General features: G+C 35.8%; 3 protein-coding genes across 3 annotated transcripts; all 3 read left to right on the top strand.

Moving 5' to 3' along the window:
* Positions 1-2,104: 2,104 nt before the first annotated feature.
* Positions 2,105-2,832, top strand: LOC131605452 (lipid transfer protein EARLI 1-like). The gene has a single exon (XM_058877803.1). It carries the CDS (start codon positions 2,146-2,148, stop codon positions 2,830-2,832), a length of 687 nt encoding a protein of 228 aa, XP_058733786.1. The 5' UTR covers positions 2,105-2,145.
* A 2,607-nt stretch (positions 2,833-5,439) lies between these two features.
* On the top strand, positions 5,440-6,167 carry LOC131605451 (lipid transfer protein EARLI 1-like). Its single transcript, XM_058877802.1, has one exon. It carries the CDS (start codon positions 5,481-5,483, stop codon positions 6,165-6,167), a length of 687 nt encoding a protein of 228 aa, XP_058733785.1. The 5' UTR covers positions 5,440-5,480.
* Positions 6,168-8,868: 2,701 nt separating this feature from the next.
* On the top strand, positions 8,869-11,389 carry LOC131605450 (classical arabinogalactan protein 9-like). The gene is made up of 2 exons (XM_058877801.1): positions 8,869-9,219; positions 11,384-11,389. Exons 1-2 carry the CDS (start codon positions 8,869-8,871, stop codon positions 11,387-11,389), a joined length of 357 nt encoding a protein of 118 aa, XP_058733784.1.
* The last annotated feature ends 12,911 nt before the right edge of the window (positions 11,390-24,300 follow it).

Below are 24,300 nucleotides of genomic sequence, written 5' to 3'. Positions count from 1 at the left end.
TTCATTTGTTAATCTAGACCCTTGAGCAAAACTATTACATTCGTTTAGCTATGCATCATTCAATAAGTTCAACTCCAAAACTAATGGTTTTATATGAAAAATTAAATATGGAAATACACTTAGAAAGTTATTTTAGAAATTAGGACAAAGGAACTAACCCTAAATCGTCATAATATACTATTATATAATGAAGGTAAGGTTCGGTAAGTTGTTTTGACATTATTATGCTAAAGGCATGAAGAAGAATGGAAATAAATATCCGGTTTCATCAATAGGAAAAATTACAAAGTTTAACTTGATGAATAACGTGGTTAAATATAAATAAATATATAAGAATAAGTAAGTAAATTGTAGAAACATGATAAAAATTGAAATTAAATGGAAAATTATTTTTGTGTACTTGTTTTATGTTGATGATTAATTTACCTTTTTATTTTTACACGCTTTCGCGGCCGGTAACCTCATGCTAGAGTTTCCATTTGCCTTTATTTTAATCTAACGACGTACTCTTGACCTTTCGTAAAAAGTTCGGTATATAGAAATTATATTATGTAAAAATTGGTGTGTAACATTCAACACTTTAACAATGCTTAACCAAACTCACAATTTCCCAAACTACATTACATATCAGGTGGCTTGCGCTGATAGTCAACGATTGTGTGTAAATATTGCATTTTTCTACTAGTCGTTAACAGAAAGTAAATTATGATTTAGAATAATATAGAACAAGTTTTACGATTTCAATGCTTCTATTTTTTTAGAATTGATATCTTTAAGACTTTGAAAATCGAACTAAAATAAATATCAAAAATAAAAATCATATGAGTGAACTTCAAATAAAATAAAGAGCATATTGAAATGTGTGTGATTTATATTATACAGAAGAAGTTGTTGGTTTATAACTGTTTATGAGTGCAAAAAAGATTTTTTTTTTACAAAATGTAACGAAATGTATACAATATGATGGAAGATTAGCAATAATATGACACATACCTAATAAAGAATTAACTTAGTAAAATAAAAATGTAAACGCACTGGCATATCATTTTTACAATAATTAGTTTTATGACATATATTTCCTTCTGTTTCGTTCTATATTTTACAGATGACTCTTTCATGGACCTTGCCTTTCACATTGTTTATGACACCCAGTGGATTGATTGTTTTTTTCTATGACAACTTATGTATGTTTTTATTCAATAGAATTGAGGATTGTGTCAACATTTTCTTTAAGTGATTGTTTTTCTTCTAAGGTGCAATTTCTTTATTACGTTTATATGAAGATATAGGAAAAAGTATATTAATGAAATCAAATATATTTTATGTTAGCTATCATTTAGTTGATTTAAAATTTGCTAAAGTGAATTATATAAAAAGAGAATGTTGCAAATTAAATGTTTCGGTCGAATAGTTTAAATTTATATCTTAATTATGGATTGAATTGATATAATGGAATATGTTAGGATATTTATTTTGCAATTCGTCATTTATTTTAGGTTCTTGTATTAACATTTGTTAAATTTGACTACTTTCTTGTATCAATTTGTTGTATCCTTATCTTTCTATTACATTTTTATTAATAAAAGTCAAACTATATTTTTTTAAAGAATTAACTGCCACTTCTTATAAGTTAAATGTTTTTAACTATTGAGGTGATTCAAAAGTTTCCGATGTAAAATGTCAACTTTTTTTTATTCTTGCATGGTGTTTTACAAAGATTCTTATTGTATTTATTTGCAAGAGCAACTAGTAAGAAAATATATCAATTCAATTCAAAGCAAGTTGAACTAAATTAATTTATTTTGTTTGTTTTTTATTCTTCTTCTTCAAAAATGAACTATTTTTTGTATAGTTTGAGTCCCTTAAAATGACATCATACTATGCTTGTAGCCGTGAAAGACATAACTTCAATTCGCTCAAAGTCAAATATTTCTTTCATAGTTAGGCAAGATGAATTAAAGGATAGTTTGTTAGAAATTAATTCTCTAAATAATACAAATTATAGTATCTTATCTAACAAAAAAATTTGTACCTACAACAAAATCTTTTCCTATAAATATTGGACCTTACTTCTCCAAATTATTCATCAACTAAATACATTTCTCATTTAAAATTGCAATCAACAGTTTCTCTCGTAACTACACAATGAAATCAAACAATACTATTGCGTCCATTATAATTCTCTGCATTAATCTTATTTTTGCTTCAACCCTTGTCTCTTCCACTCCAAATCCTAAGACACCACCAACTCATCCCAAAACACCACCTCCTCCATCAAAACTCCCACCAAGTCAAATGACACCACCACCCCATCTCATGACACCACCACCTATGGTACCTCCTTCCGTGCAACCTTCTACACCCCCACCAACTATGACGATCGCACCACCTTGTCCTACTACACCACCACCTACAACAAATCCATCCGCACCCCCTTCAAATCCTATGACAACACCTCCCATAGTCTCTCCTTCCACACCACCGCCAAGTCCTACGGCAACACCCCCTATGATCTCTCCTTCCACACCACCACCAAGATATTTGACACCCCCGCCTAAGATAACTCCTACGACGTCACCTACTTGTCAAATAGGAAGATTGAGTGTTTGTGCCAATGTGTTGAATGTTGTGAACGTAGGGATTGGACGAGATACTAAGCCTTGTTGCAACCTCATCAATGGTCTTATTGATCTCGAAGCCTTTATATGTCTATGCGCTGCACTTAAGGCTAATATCTTGGGAATCATCATTATTGATCTTAACATTCCCTTGCAATTAATCTTGAACCGATGTGGGCGTCAAATGCCTACAAATTTCAAATGCAGCCGTTAAGACCAATAAAATGCATGATCGATATGATGGCTTATGCACGCCATCACCAATGGACTATTCCTATTATATTATATTATATTAACGAAATAAGTTCTACTAAATAAAAACTGTTCATTATATTAATACTAAAATATATATTTGTATTATTGTGTTTAATTATTATATCGATGGAAGACGCTGTCTTTGTCGATAGTTGTTGGATGTCAAAGATGATGAAGAAGTAGATTTTTCATTGACATATAGTTTATGCAATTCAATGACTTCATTATCTATTAATAATATTATGATATTTCTAAAGTGTTTATTTTGTATGATCTTTATGAGATATTTTTATTACCTTAAAGCCATTCTTGAGTTATATTTTTCTTATTCCTATTAAACACTAGTGTTATTACTCCATGAAAGGAATTAGAATAATGTATATACTCCCAACTGACATAAGTTTAGTTAAAGCGTTTTGACAACTTTTTTAAAGAGCTTATAATATTTTTAATAAGTTTTTTAAAATTCAATAATTGAAACATCCTATATTCACATGCATTATTTCTTCCGTTTCATTTGTTAATCTAGACCCTTGAGCAAAACTGTTACATTCGTTTAGCTATGCATCATTCAATAAGTTCAACTCCAAAACTAATGGTTTTATATGAAAAATTAAATTTGGAAATACACTTAGAAAGTTATTTTAGAAATTAGGACAAAGGAACTAACCCTAAATCGTCATAATATACTATTATATAATGAAGGTAAGGTTCGGTAAGTTGTTTTGACATTATTATGCTAAAGGCATGAAGAAGAATGGAAATAAATATCCGGTTTCATCAATAGGAAAAATTACAAAGTTTAACTTGATGAATAACGTGGTTAAATATAAATAAATATATAAGAATAAGTAAGTAAATTGTAGAAACATGATAAAAATTGAAATTAAATGGAAAATTATTTTTGTGTAGTTGTTTTATGTTGATGATTAATTTACCTTTTTATTTTTACACGCTTTCGCGGCCGGTAACCTCATGCTAGAGTTTCCATTTGCCTTTATTTTAATCTAACGACGTACTCTTGCCTTTATTCAACACTTTAACAATGCTTAACCAAACTCACAATTTCCCAAACTACATTACATATCAGGTGGCTTGCGCTGATAGTCAACGATTGTGTGTAAATATTACATTTTTTTACTAGTCGTTAACAGAAAGTAAATTATGATTTAGAATAATATAGAACAAGTTTTACGATTTCAATGCTTCTATTTTTTTTAGAATTGATATCTTTAAGACTTTGAAAATCGAACTAAAATAAATATCAAAAATACAAATCATATGAGTGAACTTCAAATAAAATAAAGAGCATATTGAAATGTGTGTGATTTACATTATACAGAAGAAGTTGTTGGTTTATAACTGTTTATGAGTGCAAAAAAGAATTTTTTTTTTTACAAAATGTAACGAAATGTATACAATATGATGGAAGATTAGCAATAATATGACACATACCTAATAAAGAATTAACTTAGTAAAATAAAAATGTAAACGCACTGGCATATCATTTTTACAATAATTAGTTTTATGACATATATTTCCTTCTGTTTCGTTCTATATTTTACAGATGACTCTTTCATGGACCTTGCCTTTCACATTGTTTATGACACCCAGTAGATTGATTGTTTTTTTCTATGACAACTTATGTATGTTTTTATTCAATAGAATTGAGGATTGTGTCAACATTTTCTTTAAGTGATTGTTTTTCTTCTAAGGTGCAATTTCTTTATTAAGTTTATATGAAGATATAGGAAAAAGTATATTAATGAAATCAAATATATTTTATGTTAGCTATCATTTAGTTGATTTAAAATTTGCTAAAGTGAATTATATAAAAAGAGAATGTTGCAAATTAAATGTTTCGGTCGAATAGTTTAAATTTATATCTTAATTATGGATTGAATTGATATAATGGAATATGTTAGGATATTTATTTTGCAATTCGTCATTTATTTTAGGTTCTTGTATTAACATTTGTTAAATTTGACTACTTTCTTGTATCAATTTGTTGTATCCTTATCTTTCTATTACATTTTTATTAATAAAAGTCAAACTATATTTTTTTAAAGAATTAACTGCCACTTCTTATAAGGTAAATGTTTTTAACTATTGAGGTGATTCAAAAGTTTCCGATGTAAAATGTCAACTTTTTTTTATTCTTGCATGGTGTTTTACAAAGATTCTTATTGTATTTATTTGCAAGAGCAACTAGTAAGAAAATATATCAATTCAATTCAAAGCAAGTTGAACTAAATTAATTTATTTTGTTTGTTTTTTATTCTTCTTCTTCAAAAATGAACTATTTTTTGTATAGTTTGAGTCCCTTAAAATGACATCATACTATGCTTGTAGCCGTGAAAGACATAACTTCAATTCGCTCAAAGTCAAATATTTCTTTCATAGTTAGGCAAGATGAATTAAAGGATAGTTAGTTAGAAATTAATTCTCTAAATAATACAAATTATAGTATCTTATCTAACAAAAAAATTTGTACCTACAACAAAATCTTTTCCTATAAATATTGGACCTTACTTCTCCAAATTATTCATCAACTAAATACATTTCTCATTTAAAATTGCAATCAACAGTTTCTCTCGTAACTACACAATGAAATCAAACAATACTATTGCGTCCATTATAATTCTCTGCATTAATCTTATTTTTGCTTCAACCCTTGTCTCTTCCACTCCAAATCCTAAGACACCACCAACTCATCCCAAAACACCACCTCCTCCATCAAAACTCCCACCAAGTCAAATGACACCACCACCCCATCTCATGACACCACCACCTATGGTACCTCCTTCCGTGCAACCTTCTACACCCCCACCAACTATGACGATCGCACCACCTTGTCCTACTACACCACCACCTACAACAAATCCATCCGCACCCCCTTCAAATCCTATGACAACACCTCCCATAGTCTCTCCTTCCACACCACCGCCAAGTCCTACGGCAACACCCCCTATGATCTCTCCTTCCACACCACCACCAAGATATTTGACACCCCCGCCTAAGATAACTCCTACGACGTCACCTACTTGTCAAATAGGAAGATTGAGTGTTTGTGCCAATGTGTTGAATGTTGTGAACGTAGGGATTGGACGAGATACTAAGCCTTGTTGCAACCTCATCAATGGTCTTATTGATCTCGAAGCCTTTATATGTCTATGCGCTGCACTTAAGGCTAATATCTTGGGAATCATCATTATTGATCTTAACATTCCCTTGCAATTAATCTTGAACCGATGTGGGCGTCAAATGCCTACAAATTTCAAATGCAGCCGTTAAGACCAATAAAATGCATGATCGATATGATGGCTTATGCACGCCATCACCAATGGACTATTCCTATTATATTATATTATATTAACGAAATAAGTTCTACTAAATAAAAACTGTTCATTATATTAATACTAAAATATATATTTGTATTATTGTGTTTAATTATTATATCGATGGAAGACGCTGTCTTTGTCGATAGTTGTTGGATGTCAAAGATGATGAAGAAGTAGATTTTTCATTGACATATAGTTTATGCAATTCAATGACTTCATTATCTATTAATAATATTATGATATTTCTAAAGTGTTTATTTTGTATGATCTTTATGAGATATTTTTATTACCTTAAAGCCATTCTTGAGTTATATTTTTCTTATTCCTATTAAACACTAGTGTTATTACTCCATGAAAGGAATTAGAATAATGTATATACTCCCAACTGACATAAGTTTAGTTAAAGCGTTTTGACAACTTTTTTAAAGAGCTTATAATATTTTTAATAAGTTTTTTAAAATTCAATAATTGAAACATCCTATATTCACATGCATTATTTCTTCCGTTTCATTTGTTAATCTAGACCCTTGAGCAAAACTGTTACATTCGTTTAGCTATGCATCATTCAATAAGTTCAACTCCAAAACTAATGGTTTTATATGAAAAATTAAATTTGGAAATACACTTAGAAAGTTATTTTAGAAATTAGGACAAAGGAACTAACCCTAAATCGTCATAATATACTATTATATAATGAAGGTAAGGTTCGGTAAGTTGTTTTGACATTATTATGCTAAAGGCATGAAGAAGAATGGAAATAAATATCCGGTTTCATCAATAGGAAAAATTACAAAGTTTAACTTGATGAATAACGTGGTTAAATATAAATAAATATATAAGAATAAGTAAGTAAATTGTAGAAACATGATAAAAATTGAAATTAAATGGAAAATTATTTTTGTGTAGTTGTTTTATGTTGATGATTAATTTACCTTTTTATTTTTACACGCTTTCGCGGCCGGTAACCTCATGCTAGAGTTTCCATTTGCCTTTATTTTAATCTAACGACGTACTCTTGACCTTTCGTAAAAAGTTCGGTATATAGAAATTATATTATGTAAAAATTGGTGTGTAACATTCAACACTTTAACAATGCTTAACCAAACTCACAATTTCCCAAACTACATTACATATCAGGTGGCTTGCGCTGATAGTCAACGATTGTGTGTAAATATTGCATTTTTTTACTAGTCGTTAACAGAAAGTAAATTATGATTTAGAATAATATAGAACAAGTTTTACGATTTCAATGCTTCTATTTTTTTTAGAATTGATATCTTTAAGACTTTGAAAATCGAACTAAAATAAATATCAAAAATACAAATCATATGAGTGAACTTCAAATAAAATAAAGAGCATATTGAAATGTGTGTGATTTACATTATACAGAAGAAGTTGTTGGTTTATAACTGTTTATGAGTGCAAAAAAGAATTTTTTTTTTTACAAAATGTAACGAAATGTATACAATATGATGGAAGATTAGCAATAATATGACACATACCTAATAAAGAATTAACTTAGTAAAATAAAAATGTAAACGCACTGGCATATCATTTTTACAATAATTAGTTTTATGACATATATTTCCTTCTGTTTCGTTCTATATTTTACAGATGACTCTTTCATGGACCTTGCCTTTCACATTGTTTATGACACCCAGTAGATTGATTGTTTTTTTCTATGACAACTTATGTATGTTTTTATTCAATAGAATTGAGGATTGTGTCAACATTTTCTTTAAGTGATTGTTTTTCTTCTAAGGTGCAATTTCTTTATTAAGTTTATATGAAGATATAGGAAAAAGTATATTAATGAAATCAAATATATTTTATGTTAGCTATCATTTAGTTGATTTAAAATTTGCTAAAGTGAATTATATAAAAAGAGAATGTTGCAAATTAAATGTTTCGGTCGAATAGTTTAAATTTATATCTTAATTATGGATTGAATTGATATAATGGAATATGTTAGGATATTTATTTTGCAATTCGTCATTTATTTTAGGTTCTTGTATTAACATTTGTTAAATTTGACTACTTTCTTGTATCAATTTGTTGTATCCTTATCTTTCTATTACATTTTTATTAATAAAAGTCAAACTATATTTTTTTAAAGAATTAACTGCCACTTCTTATAAGTTAAATGTTTTTAACTATTGAGGTGATTCAAAAGTTTCCGATGTAAAATGTCAACTTTTTTTTATTCTTGCATGGTGTTTTACAAAGATTCTTATTGTATTTATTTGCAAGAGCAACTAGTAAGAAAATATATCAATTCAATTCAAAGCAAGTTGAACTAAATTAATTTATTTTGTTTGTTTTTTATTCTTCTTCTTCAAAAATGAACTATTTTTTCTATAGTTTGAGTCCCTTAAAATGACATCATACTATGCTTGTAGCCGTGAAAGACATAACTTCAATTCGCTCAAAGTCAAATATTTCTTTCATAGTTAGGCAAGATGAATTAAAGGATAGTTAGTTAGAAATTAATTCTCTAAATAATACAAATTATAGTATCTTATCTAACAAAAAAATTTGTACCTACAACAAAATCTTTTCCTATAAATATTGGACCTTACTTCTCCAAATTATTCATCAACTAAATACATTTCTCATTTAAAATTGCAATCAACAGTTTCTCTCGTAACTACACAATGAAATCAAACAATACTATTGCGTCCATTATAATTCTCTGCATTAATCTTATTTTTGCTTCAACCCTTGTCTCTTCCACTCCAAATCCTAAGACACCACCAACTCATCCCAAAACACCACCTCCTCCATCAAAACTCCCACCAAGTCAAATGACACCACCACCCCATCTCATGACACCACCACCTATGGTACCTCCTTCCGTGCAACCTTCTACACCCCCACCAACTATGACGATCGCACCACCTTGTCCTACTACACCACCACCTACAACAAATCCATCCGCACCCCCTTCAAATCCTATGACAACACCTCCCATAGTCTCTCCTTCCACACCACCGCCAAGTCCTACGGCAACACCCCCTATGATCTCTCCTTCCACACCACCACCAAGATATTTGACACCCCCGCCTAAGATAACTCCTACGACGTCACTGTTATACCCCAAAATTTGCCCACATCTTTTTTTAAGAAAACTTCAATCTGAAAATTAAGAGTTTCATATAAACATGGATTTTTATTTCAAATATCCTAAACATATGAAGTGCTTAAATTTCAGAATTTCTCTTACACAGTAACTTGGCTAACAGTGGAATTTATTCTTACGCAAACGCCAAATGCTGTTCATTACACCACAAATACTATTTATTTATTTTACAGATAAATAGTACTAACACAGTTCATGCAGGGTTAAATCTTTTTGCAGGCGCAAAAGCAGGAAACTCACACTGTACTGTACACGAACAGTCGGTTGACAGACAAGCTGCAGACAGTACAATTCACAGTGATTTGTACAATCAATCAAATCAATCATTCACAATTCAAATTTCCAAGATTTTTGTGTTAGAAGTCTTCTGAATATCACATGATTAGCAGAAACTCAACACTGCACAAAAATCAGGTACGCTTAACTGCCTCCTATACAGACAGTCTCTAATCAGGGTTTTTCTTGTTTTAACAGGAGCAACAAGTTTTGAGAGCTCAAATGGATTTCATATACATCCATACATCTCAAAGTACCATCATACAAATTTTCAAACTTCAATTCACTCAGACGCACCGTCAGCAGCTCAAACAGTCAACAGACGACCCGTTTGACCAAAAAAGTCAACTGACAGTCAAAAATGAAATTTTTTGTCAAAATCCATATTTTGTCAAAGGATTCAACATTTGATCATTGGATGGTCACAATTCATCAAGGAAAGATCAAAAATCAACAAAACCCTAAGATTCAAAATTAGGGTTTTTGCCTGAAAAGTCAACTCAACTTTGACTGATCATAACTCTCTCATCCTTCATCCAAAAAATGTCAACCAAAGCTCATTTTGAAGGAAATTCAATTATCTTTCAAATGCAATTGACCCCATGGTCATAGCATTCACCATTTGAAAAATATGGCCAAAGACATTACAGGTCATTTTCAAAGTCAACAAAAAGACACTTTTTTTAAATGGACACACAAGGAGAACCAAAAATCATTTTGATATGAGACCAAAGACATTGGTTAGAGGACTCTTTGAGGTTTCCAAAAAGTGCAAGATCTCCTTCATATGACAAAAATTGAAGGATTTACACCTTGTTGAAGTTGGCTAAATTTTGGGAAAATGCATGAAATCAACATTGCTCAAAAATGTTTTTTTTCCAAAAGATGCCAAGTTTTTATGGTCCAAACATCTTTGCCATGTTACTATGGGCCTCCCACGACCAAGATTAAGCCCATATCTTTATTGGCCATTTTTTGCATAATTTTATCTTACTTTAAGATTAAAATTAAAAAGAAAATGCATGGATAAAGGTTGCTTGGTCTCCAAGCATGACTCACCACAAAGAATCTCTGATTTTTGCAGAAGATTGGAGAGCAAGGCAAGTGCATTGAAGGCAAGTCAAGGCTTGGTCAAAAATTCAAGGTTTTTAATATTTAAAAACCAAACTTTCAACAAAGGCAACAAGGCAACTTAGCTTCAATTATAAGCATTCAAATGCTTATATATAGCTTAGCATACTTCAATAACATAGGGAGACAAGTTCAGAACAAAAGAATAGTGTATAACATACTTGTACTCACTTGTTCTTTTTCAAGGAAATTTAAAATTCGAATTTTAATTTCCAGCTGGTTTCAGTTCAAACTAAACACTTAAACATCATCTCTAAGATCCACTGAAACTATTCAAATCATTTCCAAGTCTTAAAACCCACTGAATCGAGCTATACAAGCCACGGTTGGTGCAAACTAAGATTGACTCATATCTGATCATACACGTAAATCTAGCACGATGTAATTGCATATTTATGTTTGGTTTGAAGCTCTGGTCGTTTCTGGAGCTTCAATTGGATTTCCATGACTGTTTGATGCATCTGCCATTTTAGGGTTTCATAGCTCAAAATTAGGGTTTCCTGAAATAGGCCAAATTATAGGTTCAAATAGGTTCCATTGAATTCGTATGAACCAGACGAACTTAACCATGGTATCGCGCCAGATTAATGCTTCGTTTTACTTGCATTCGCTATTTTTTGCAGGTGTAATAGATGGAAGCTTTTACACCACCTGCAAACGTAAGGTGTAAAAGACTGGGTCTGGTGAAGAAGATGATGCGTGGCTCCTTCCTATTGGCCAGGGCGCGCGCGTGTTTTTATTTTAAAAAATTTCTGATCCAATGCTTTGCAGCTCACGCTTGTGCCATGTGTCTCAATTTGAACACCATCTGATCTCATTGATCCACCATCCAACGCTCCAGACACGCAGTTCCATGCTATGGCCCCTCAATCAAACCACACAGGATTAGTATCCTTTTATTTCTATTTTATTTTCTATTTTATTTTAATTTCTTTGTTAAATTAATTAAAAATCTTTTTAAAATTCAAAAAATCCCACAAAAAATATTTTAGACTTCTAAAAATATATATTATTTTCTGAAATAAAAATATTTTATTTTTCTTCAAAATTTCAATATTTTTCATAATTAATTAGTATGTATTTATATATTTGCTTATTAATTATTTTAATTAGTCAAAAAATCATAAAAAAAATTGTTCTTTGTGTCAAATATTGTTTATATATCATAAACTAATTTTGTACATATTTAGGATAATTTTCTCTTTAAGCATTAATTATTTGTGTAATTATTTATATAATTATGTTTTAATTAACTTAAAAAAAATCCAAAAACAATTTCAAAAATTCCAAAAAAATTAGTTTTGTTCTAAAATCAATTAACAAACATTTTGTACATATTTTTAAACTTATTTGCTAGGTTTAATCATATTTCCATCTTTTCTTTATTTTAAATTAATTAATAATGCATTAATTATATTTAAAATAAATCACAAAAATACAAAAATATGCCTTTTATTTCTTGCAATTTAAAATTCCTAGATAAATGTATAGGATGTCAAATTCATGTAAATAGGCTAGTTTACATTTCCCGCACAATCGATGTAATAGCGTAGATTTACTTTCTGCACTTTACATTTCCGCATTTTAATTTCCAGCACCCATATAAACTGCGTGTATGTCAAAGATAAAACTGAACCGTCAGATCACTAACTTCAAAGATAAATATCTGAATTCAATCACAATCACATTTGCACCTCCTAGGGTAACCCCTTTTCACTCTTTTCAAAATCAAAGTTACATTTCTACTGTTTCGAGTACAAAATCGAACCTTTTGTTCATATCCGACGAATGGATAGATTTTTAAAGGGAACAAGGATAAAGACCTCCTAACTCAGGGTAGACCTCCTAGTTTGCTTGCTCAAAATCAAAACAAACAAAATTCTCATACACTGTTGTTTTTTAAAACGAATTTTCCAAAAGACAATATTTTGTATACATCCAAACACGGATCATTACAAAATTAACGATCTTTTCAAAACATCTTTCGAAAGATAAACAAGCATTTGTATATATCCGCACAAGGATCATTACAAATTCTATTTGCAAAGGTATTTCAAAAACACAGGTAAAGCATTCCGAATCAATTGAAAAGTAAAGCAAATGAGCTAAGCAAACTAAAGAGCCCATGGATAACCATGGATACAAAGGGTGCTAACACCTTCCCTTTGTATAACCTACCCCCTTACCCAGAATCTCTCAAAGGTCTTTTTTCTGTTTCTTTTATAAACCTTTCCTTCATTGGATAAAATAAAAGGTCGGTGGCGACTCTGTAAACTTTTTCAAAAGTGACGCGAAAGCGTCCGATCGACAAAAAAGAGTCAGTTCACGTATCCCACCCACGGAGGGGTATGGCCCGAAAGGACGGTCCACAGAACTGGCGACTCTGCTGGGGAATACAAATTCAAAATGTTTTCAAAAGGGGTTACCTTTAGAGTATAGATCATTTCGATGTTTTCAATTGTTTGATCTGATTGCTTTACTTTTCACAGGTTTGCTTGGGTACTTTGCTTGTGTGAAAGATTCTAACCCGAATCTCGAGATACCTTAAGTATATGACAATAGACCAAGGAAACTGTACGGCATGTACCGATACGGTTGATCTGGTAGTCATCGTTAGTGTGATACTTTGGTTTATACTGATGTCCCTTGAAAGCGATCAAGGAGTATATTAGGCTTCCGAAGTGTCATTAACACTAATTTGTCTTAGAACCTTTTAGTTGAACTTGACTTGTGGCCTATTAAGTGGCTAGCTTTGAAATTGATCGAAGCTAGTTATCCTCGAGGAATATTCTTGATCGGCCGTCCGAGCGCCGTATTGAGATGTTGTCTCCAAGGATCATAGAACCCGAATACTATTCTAGGACAGGTTTTCAACCAACTCAACTTCAGAGGGGAGGGTATCACCTATCAACCTCATGCAAGCCTTTAAACCTAAGGCTATTGTTTGATTTGTTTTTGTGTGCCACATGTTTGCATCATAAACACATCATTTTTCACTACACATTTCAAGGATCAAAGAGTTTACTTTTGTTTTTGCAGGTAATGGCTCCCGCCACCAGAGATTACATCCGAATCAATATCTCAACGGTGCCATCTGAACTCAAAGTCTTGGTAGCAGAATTCCCCAGGAATGCTCAATTCACTGAAAAGCATGGTCACCTACTCCATTTGGTTACCTCAAAGTTTGAAGAAGACATGATACGGGTCCTGTTCCAGTTCTTCGACCCTGAACATCATTGCTTCACATTTCCTGATTACCAGTTGGTACCCACTTTGGAAGAATTCTCTGAATTAATTGGATTACCAATCCGAGATCAATTACCTTTCACTGGTTTAGAAAGAAAACCAAAACCTGAAGTCATTGCTGCTGCTTTACATCTGCAAAAGTCAGAAATCAAATCCAATTGGGAAACAAAGAGTGGAGTTGAGGGTTTGCTTGCCAAATTCTTACTGGAAAAGGCTCGACTACTGCTAGAAAACAAAAGTTATCCAGCTTTTGAAGAAGTTATGGCTCTTTTGATCTATGGGTTGGTTTTGTTCCCTAATTCCGACCAGTTCATAAGTGTACACATCATCAACCTTTTCCTAATTCGCAACCCGGTACCAACATTGCTGGGAGACATCCTACACTCTCTACACACTCGTACCACGAAGAAGCGAGGAACTCTCATGTGCTGTATACCACTGCTGGCTAGGTGGTTTACATGTCATCTTCCCCGATCAGTACTGAGAAATGAACAAAGAGCACAATGGTCTTACAGAATCATGTCTTTATCTCATTCAGATATCCGATGGAACAACTTCTTTCAAAGAGACATTACTATCATTGATCATTGTGGAGAATACCCTAATGTGCCACTCCTTGGCATTAAAGGAGGTATCACTTACAATCCCTCTCTAGCTCTACGCCAATTCGGATATGCAAGAAGCAACGGTCCTCATGACATGATTATCCGTGGCATTGTGTTTGATTACGAGAATGATTCTCACAGACACCGACGAAGATTCATACAGGCTTGGGACAGTGTCTATAGAATAGAAAGCAAAACTCTGGGGCAATGGAATTCTATTCCTATGGAACTTTACCTCAGATGGGTGCGTACTCATGCTCAAAAACTCATGATGCCCTATCCCGCTGTTCTACCTGTGACTATCGAATCAGAAGTCGAAGGTTACGAACCTCAAGTTATTCTACACCCGGATATGCCAACTGACTTGGAAGAGTTGCAAAAATCCTGGGTTCAACTCAAAGAGGAAAGAGACACCTTCAAAGAACACTGTCAGGACTATGAGAGAAGGCTATTCGAGCTCACCAGACAGCTTCAAGAAGAACAAAGAATCAACGCATTCCTGGGGACAAAGAAAAAGCGCCCACGGGAGACCTGAAAGATCATTTATTTTATTTTCTGTCTTGTAAGCCCAAATGAGGCAAAGAAAAAAGAATAAATTGATTAACTAACGTTTGTTGCTTCTTTAACAAATCTAGACTCTATGATCCTTGAAAACATTGCACACATGCATTCACATGCATTGCATTCACATTGCATTTCATACATTGCATTTCATACATTGCATTCATATACATTGCATACACATTGCATACATGGCATCCAGTCATACACATTTCATAACAGGTTCTCATGACGGGTTTCTCATCTCTTCGCTGTTTATTTCAGTCAGAAGAGATGGAATCTGAGGCAAGCATCAAGAATCTCGAAGTACAGAATGCCCAAGTTCAAGTGGCAATTCTGGAACTGGCAAAGGGGCAACAAGAGCTGAAAGCCCTGATACTCAAGAAGAAGAAGAAGCCCAAAGAATCTGCAGGCTTGAGTTACCTGAGAAGGAAGATCAAGATCCCTGTCAAAAAGATCAAAAAGCCACCAATCCCTGAAATAGTCGGTGATGGTGAACAAGAAGATAATCAAAGCAACCAGGGTTCTGCTAAACCCTCTCTCTCTTCAAATGAAGAAGAAGATCATTCTGGAGACGAACAGGATGATGACAAATACCAACAGTTGGAGGATCGTATGAAAGCTATGGAAATACAAAAAATACCTGGCTTAGATTTCAATGATCTGGGACTCGTGTCGGATGTTGTCATCCCTCCAAAATTCAAAGTTCCAACCTTTGCAAAGTATGATGGAGTTTCTTGTCCAAAACTACATTTGAGATCTTATGTGAGGAAGATACAACCTCATACAACAGATAACAAATTGTGGATTCACTTTTTCCAAGAAAGTCTGTCAGGTACACAACTCGAATGGTACTACCAGCTAGAAAATACCAAGGTTCATACTTGGGAAGAATTAGCTGCTGCTTTTTACAAACAGTACCAATACAATGCTGATCTTACACCCACTCGTACTCAATTGCGAGGCATGTCTATGGGACCAAAAGAAAGTTTCAAAGAGTATGCACAAAAGTGGAGAGATATGGCTGGAAGGGTTCAACCACCCTTATCTGATCGCGAACTAGTCGACATGTTCATGGGCACTTTAACTGGCCCATTCTATAGCCATTTGCTGGGAAGTTCATCATCAGGTTTCACTGACCTAATACTGACCGGAGAACGTGTCGAAAGTGGCATTCGAAATGGAAAAATTCAAGTAGGATCCTCCTCTGGTACTACAAAAAGGCCCATCAGAAATGAGGTCAATACAGCGCAAATTCAGACAAGTCACAAAAGTGATCAGCATCAATCTGTAGGGGCAGTTATGATCTCCGCATCTGCACCTCAAAAAGATCAACAGCCAAAATATACGCATCGACCAGATGCACCAAGAAGAACTTTCACCAAAATCAACATGCCAATCTCTCAGGCATTGCAGCACTTGCTTAAAGCGGATCTGATCACATTAAGGGGTCCTCCGAAGAATGTCAATACTTCTTCTCTGAATTATCGCCCTGATGCAACATGTGCCTATCATTCAAACTGTCCAGGACATGACGCAGATCACTGCTGGGCCCTGAAAAATAAAATCCAAGACATGATAGATGCTGGAGAAATTGAGTTCGATCCTCCAGAAACTCCAAATGTCATCACAGCACCTATGCCAAAGCATGACAAAACTGTTAATGCTATCATAGACACAGTTTACATTTATGATGTGAACGAAGTATCAATTCCACTCCTCGAAGTCAAAAGAAAGTTCATCCAAGCTGGTTACTTTCCAGGTTGTGATCCCGACTGCTTTTATTGCTCACGCCAACCCAATGGTTGTGAAAATCTAAAGATGGGAATTCAAAAACACATGGATCGCCGTATCATTATGATTGAGAGGCTCCCTTCTATGGACATGTTGGGCAAAGTCTTTGCCAACGGGATAAGAATGGAAGACGTCTCAGTGATCTCCAGCTTACCATTCAAAATCTCTACCAAGGCTCCATTCAAACTTTCTGCTACACTCAAAGTGGCATCAGTAGTCATTGCTAGACCAACTCCATTTCCATACTCCTCAGACAAAGCTGTCCCATGGGGATATGACACTAATGTTTACATTCATGGAGTTAAGCAGGATCCCTCGACTAAAGAGGACGCAACACTAACTACTTCAGCTGTAAGTAACATTGCAGGCACTAGCAAGATCACGAGAAGTGGAAGAATCTTTTCACCAGAAATTTCTCCAAATATTGCTGCTAGTCCAATCCAGGTTCCAATTCCTATTCCAGATATCAACACTCGAGGCAAAGAGCCACTGATCGAACCAGTTCAAAATCCGGTAGAGATCACTGCTGAGGATCCATCAAAGCAAGAGATGGACGAAATATTGAAAATCATCTGCAAAAGTGATTACAATATTGTCGAACAACTGGGGCATACTGCTTCAAAAATCTCAATGTTATCTCTGCTAAAATATTCAGAAGCTCATGCTAAAGCTCTAATGAAGTTCCTTCAAGCTGCGCATGTGCCTCAAGAAATCCCAATCGACCAATTTGAGAATTGTGTCGCCAGTCTTACAGTGCCCAATGGTCTTGGTTTCTCTGATGTGGATCTAACTCCTGCTGGAAGAAATCACAACAAGGCCCTGCACATCTCTATCGAATGCAACGGCACCACTCTGTCTCATGTGCTAATAGACAATGGTTCCTCTCTAAACGTGTTACCAAAAGTAATACTGGAAAAACTTGACTTCAAAGGAGTTGTGCTACAACCAAGTGATGTGGTTGTAAGAGCCTTCGATGGGTCAACAAGAACGGTGTACGGAGAAGTTAAGCTCCCAATCAGAGTGGGCTCTCAAACTTTCGATGTTATCTTTTCCGTAATAGACGTTCTTCCAACATACTCCTGTTTACTAGGACGCCCTTGGATACATGGGGCAAACGCTGTAACTTCTACCCTGCATCAGAAGTTAAAATACCCAGTAAAAGGAAAGGTTGTCACAGTCTATGGCGAAGAAGAATATATGGTCAGTCACTTGAGCAACGACAAGTATGTTGAGATGGAGGGCGAATCCATCGAAACTCCGTATCAAGCTTTTGAGGTTGTATCTCCAGATATCTCTACCACCAAGCATATTCCTGCTACTCCAGCTACAACTATGGCTTCTCTCAAAGATGCCAAAGCCATGATTGAACAGGGTGATCGCACAGTATGGGGACAACTCCCTGATATACCCTACAAGTCCGACAAGCTAGGTCTGGGCTATAATGGTGAAAATCAAAAGAATGATCAAAATCCTCGCTCTGAAGGGTTAATATCACACTTCGCCAGCCAAGAAGTAAACGCCATTGATGATGAAGGGACATACTTGAACCACATCATTCAGCCATATCCAGACGAAATTCCACCCATTACCATGGGAATGTGGGATGCTGTGGGAGGACCAAATGACGGTTACAACTACCAGTATATCACACCTCAGAATTCTTACATTGCTCTGGAAGATCTTACTCCAACAGAAGAGGGTAATCAAAATGACGGAAGTATCACAAGTCCCGTCACTCAGCAATATCAAAATCCACCCAAAGAAGTATGGGACACGCTAGGAGAACCCAGCGGCAAATACGACTATATGGTGAAATATTCCGCTCCTCCGAGCTTTTCAACTCCCATCAAAGACATTGTCCCGACTGGATGGGACGAACAGTACGACGACAACTTCGCTCTTGAAGAAGCCAGGAAGATGCCAAACAACGAAGGTTATTTTCTGTCACAGTACACTCCTTATCAGGATGCACAAGTCTCTATTCAAAACATCATTCCTACTGCATGGGACGGCCTTATCGAGCATCTCGCTCAGCCAATAGAGGGACCTCCACCTGGATTCTCATATCCAACAAATCATCCAACTTATCCTGAAGAATTACCTACGCATTTTCCCACTAGCGGAATCAATGCTACGGAAGACGAAAAGAACAACTGCAACTGGAACAGCTGGGTGCTCCCTGCTAACAACGGTGGATTGAACAACTGGAAAGCAGAGGATGTGATCTCCTTTGATCAGGAGTAAATGCCATTTCCTGTTTTCTTTGTGTATATTGTGCAAAGATAAAAGTGGTTCCTGAACAATCGAACCATGAGCTTGAAAGCCGTGTGCCTTAGCACAACGGTCCTTCTACAAAAAGGGTTTGTCATATCATGATTATGTGCATTCAATAAAATCATGGGATGCTTGCATGTTCAAAATTTTGTGATCCTTTTTCTTTCTTTATTCGCTTTCAAATAGCTATGTTTTTCTCTTCATACACACTCACATATCTACCATGCAGATTCACATACACGCTGGATCCAGTCAATAACGACTCTGCTATTGCCCGTCATGACTTTGAAAATCCGATCTACCAAACTGAGGACGAAAGTGAGGAAGATTGTGAAGTGCCAAGAGAAATTGCAAGACTTCTAGAACAAGAAGAAAAAGCCATACAGCCTCATGAGGAGCCGATTGAGGTCATCAACTTGGGCAGTGACGAAGAAAAGAAAGAGGTCAGAATTGGGGCTGACTTAGAAAACAGTGTCAAGCAAAGACTGATTCAATTGTTGCAAGACTACGCCGAGATATTCGCCTGGTCTTATCAAGATATGCCTGGCCTTGACACGGACATTGTAGTTCATCGCCTGCCAATCAAAGAAGGAAGCACTCCGGTCAAACAGAGACTGCGAAGGAGTAAGCCTGATATGTCAAAAAAGATCAAAGACGAGGTTGAAAAACAATTCAATGCCGGATTCCTAAAAGTTGTAAGTTATCCTCCTTGGATAGCTAACATCGTGCCTGTACCCAAAAAAGACGGGAAAGTCAGAATGTGTGTAGACTACAGAGATCTGAACCGGGCAAGCCCTAAAGATGATTTCCCTTTACCGCACATCGATGTACTAGTTGACAATACCGCACAATGCAAGGTATTCTCCTTTATGGACGGATTCTCAGGGTACAATCAAATCAAGATGGCACCCGAAGACATGGAAAAAACAACCTTCACAACTCCCTGGGGAACCTTTTGTTACAAAGTAATGCCCTTTGGTCTAAAAAATGCTGGAGCTACCTACCAACGAGCAATGGTAACACTATTTCATGATATGATTCATCAGGAAATAGAGGTGTATGTCGATGACATGATCGCAAAATCCAACACCGAAGAAGAACATTTGAGTCATTTACACAAGCTGTTTGACAGACTCAAGAAATACAGATTGCGACTGAACCCGAACAAGTGTACCTTTGGAGTAAGATCCGGTAAACTCTTAGGTTTCATCGTCAGCAGTAAAGGTATTGAGGTTGATCCTGCCAAGGTCAAAGCCATTCAAGAAATGCCTATACCCCGTACCGAGAAACAAGTCAGAGGATTCTTGGGACGTCTAAACTACATAGCCAGATTCATTGCCCATATGACTCCTACTTGTGTGCCAATCTTCAAATTACTGAAGAAAGATCAAGTGGAAAGATGGAATGACAAATGCCAGTTAGCCTTTGATAAAATCAAAGAATACCTTCAAAAACCGCCAATCTTGTTACCTCCTGTGGAAGGCAGACCTCTGATAATGTACCTAACTGTGTTAGAAGATTCAATGGGGTGTGTACTCGGACAACATGACGATTCCGGTCGAAAGGAGCACGCAATCTACTATCTTAGCAAAAAGTTTACCGATTGTGAAACAAGATACTCACTACTCGAAAAAACTTGCTGTGCCTTAGCATGGGCGGCTCGCCGACTAAGACAGTATATGCTAAATCACACCACTTTCCTGATCTCCAAGATGGATCCAATCAAATACGTGTTCGAAAAACCTGCTCTCTCTGGAAGGATTGCAAGATGGCAAATGATCCTAACAGAATATGACATTCAATACACTTCGCAAAAAGCAATCAAAGGAAGTGTGGTAGCTGATCATTTAGCTCATCAAGCAGTAGATGATTATCAGGCATTGAACTTTGACTTCCCAGACGAAGACATTATGCTAGTCAATGACTACAAACAACCAGGATCCCGATGGACTATGGTTTTTGACGGAGCTTCTAATGCGCTCGGCAATGGCATCGGAGCTGTGATCATTTCCCCCACAGGAGGTCATACACCCTTCACCGCCAGATTGTGTTTCAATTGCACCAACAATATAGCCGAATACGAAGCATGCATTCTGGGTCTCAAAGCTGCAATTGATCTAAAAATCAAATTCCTTGAAGTCTACGGAGACTCGGCCTTGGTAATCTACCAAGTCAAAGGGGAATGGGACACAAAGCACCCAAATCTAATTCCATACAAAGAACATGTGTTGAGTTTGATTCCTTACTTCGAGGAGATCACTTTCGAACACATCCCACGCGAAGAAAATCAACTAGCTGATGCCTTAGCTACCATGTCATCCATGTTCAAAGTCAATTGGGACGACGAAGCTCCTATGATCACCATTTACAGGCAAGACGAACCAGCCTATTGCAATGAGATCGATACCAAACAAATGGAAGACAAATCATGGTTCCATGAAATACAAAGGTATCTCGAAACCCAGGAGTACCCTGAAGGGGCATCTATTAACGACAGAAAGTTTCTAAGGAGATTTGCCTCCAAATTCTTCCTAAGCAATGGAACTTTGTACAAGCGCAACCATGACTCGACTTTACTTCGTTGCGTAAACAAGAAGGAAGCAGAACAAATCATGGAAGACATACACAATGGTACCTTCGGTACTCATTCCAACGGACATACAATGGCTAAAAAGATCTTGAGAGCAGGTTACTACTGGTCTACCATGGAGACAGATTGCCATCATCATTCCAAAACTTGTCACAAATGCCAGATATATGCCGACAAAGTGCATGTACCTCCAGTTCCATTAAACGTTCTGACGGCTCCTTGGCCTTTCGCAATGTGGGGTATTGATATGATTGGAGAAATCAAACCTACTGCTTCCAACGGACATCGCTTTATCCTGGTCGCTATTGACTACTTCACAAAGTGGGTAGAGGCAGCTTCATATGCTTCTGTCACCAAGAATGTGGTAGCCAGGTTTATCAAGCACAATCTCATTTGTCGGTACGGCATCCCCGAAAGGATCATCACTGACAATGGCACGAATCTAAACAACAAAATGATTACTGAACTCTGCACGCAGTTCCAGATCAAACATCATAATTCTTCTCCATATCGACCAAAGATGAACGGCGCTGTCGAAGCCGCCAACAAAAACATCAAGAAAATCATACAAAAGATGACAGTAACCTACAAAGACTGGCATGAGATGTTACCTTTTGCTCTTCATGGTTATCGCACATCTGCGCGTACTTCAACAGGGGCAACTCCATTCTCGTTAGTCTACGGTATGGAAGCAGTTCTCCCAATCGAAATCCAGATTCCTTCCTTAAGGATCATGAAAGAAGCCGATCTAGACGAAGACGATTGGATTCAAACTCGATTCGACCAAATACACTTGATCGATGAGAAAAGACTTGCAGCTATCTGTCATGGCCAGCTATACCAAAAGCGCATGATCAAAGCATTCAACAAGAAAGTCAAAAGTCAAGCATACCAAACTGGTGGCTTGGTTATCAAACGCATCATCTTACCACAAGGTGATCCCAGAGGCAAATGGACCCCCACCTACGAGGGACCATTCATAATCAAGAAAATATTCTCCGGCGGTGCCATGTTGCTTACCACCATGGATGGCGAGGATTTCCCACACCCTGTGAATGCGGACATAGTCAAAAAGTACTTTGCTTAAAAAAAAAAAAAAATACAGCTCGCTAAGTTGAAAACCTGAAAGGGCAACTTAGGCAAAAATGAGCGTCTCGGTGGATTGAAAACCCGAAAGGGCGATCCAGGCAAAAATTAGAGACAAAACAAATACAATCCCGGTAGGCTGAAAACCTGAAAGGGCAGCCTAGGCAAAAATTAGGGAATAAAGCATACAACTATGTCCCGCTCAGCTGCCTACTCACCGACAAGGTTCAACACCTCAAAGACACCGATCAGTCCAATCACTTTCTTCCAACAAGTGAGGGATGAGATGCTCGAAGACAGATTGGCAATAGCAGAATTGAAACTTGACTGGATCGTTCTCACATAGCTATTTCTTTTCATAAATACTTTTCAAAACTTTCTGACAATTTCCTACTTCTAGGATTGTTGTCTCCCTATACTAATCCGCCTATCACGGCACCTTTTCAAAAATCAATGCAGCTTATAACTAACATTTTCATTTTTTCTGTTTTGAATACGCGAGCATCCCAATGATATTTTGAATGAACATATGCATTTGAATATGATTGATGTTTACCAGGAAAAACAGGAATAGCATTCCGGACATGTCCCAATTATTTGGACATTATCCTAAACCAGCATCAGAAGGAAGTTTCCCCAATGGAGACACATTCCTCAACAAATCCCTCAAAAAGATTTTTCTTTCGAAAGAAGTCTTATTCCCCAGCAGGGTTGTTCCAGATTACTGTCTTCAGAAGGTGTGATCTCCGCACCCAAACTTGGTCAGATAGTGCATCGGAGGATTATGCATCTTCCTCATTCCCACTCCAAAGGGCGTCACAGTCCGAACTCTCAAAACTACTGTTCATCCCCGAGCAGTAATCAAAGATCCTTCAATAGAACATCCTGGTTCTCAAAGAATTTCCCCAACCCAGGGTACTCAAGCGAGACAGAAGATCATCAACAACCACGATGCCTTCACTTCCAAATGGCTAGCAGGGATTTATTTTCCCAATCACAATGCCTTCATTTCTTGACGACTAAGCTGGGATTTATTTTCCCAATCAGGAGCTTGACACGCTCTAAGCTGCATAAACCATGCATCACATTCACACTCATATTCACATTCACAATCATGCATCATACGCATATTCATACACAACATAACTTGCATATTTCTCCTCTAGCTCGAGGATCTCATATCATACATGCATCATAGACATCGCATATTATTAACTTGATTTTTCAGGTAGACAGATGTCTTCAGCAAAGATGTTCTCACTCACATGCAGTGTTCATCCTGAATCTTATTCAGACAAGCAGTCCTTTCAGATACAATCAAACCAAAGATTCACTCTGAAGAACTCTCATTCTCAACTCATTTATCATCTAACATTGCTAGTCT

Source organism: Vicia villosa, linkage group LG5, assembly GCF_029867415.1.
Source record: "Vicia villosa cultivar HV-30 ecotype Madison, WI linkage group LG5, Vvil1.0, whole genome shotgun sequence".
Lineage (NCBI taxonomy): Eukaryota > Viridiplantae > Streptophyta > Magnoliopsida > Fabales > Fabaceae > Vicia > Vicia villosa.
The sequence above is the reverse complement of the archived record's forward strand: the minus strand, read 5'-3'. Positions and strand labels throughout refer to the sequence as shown.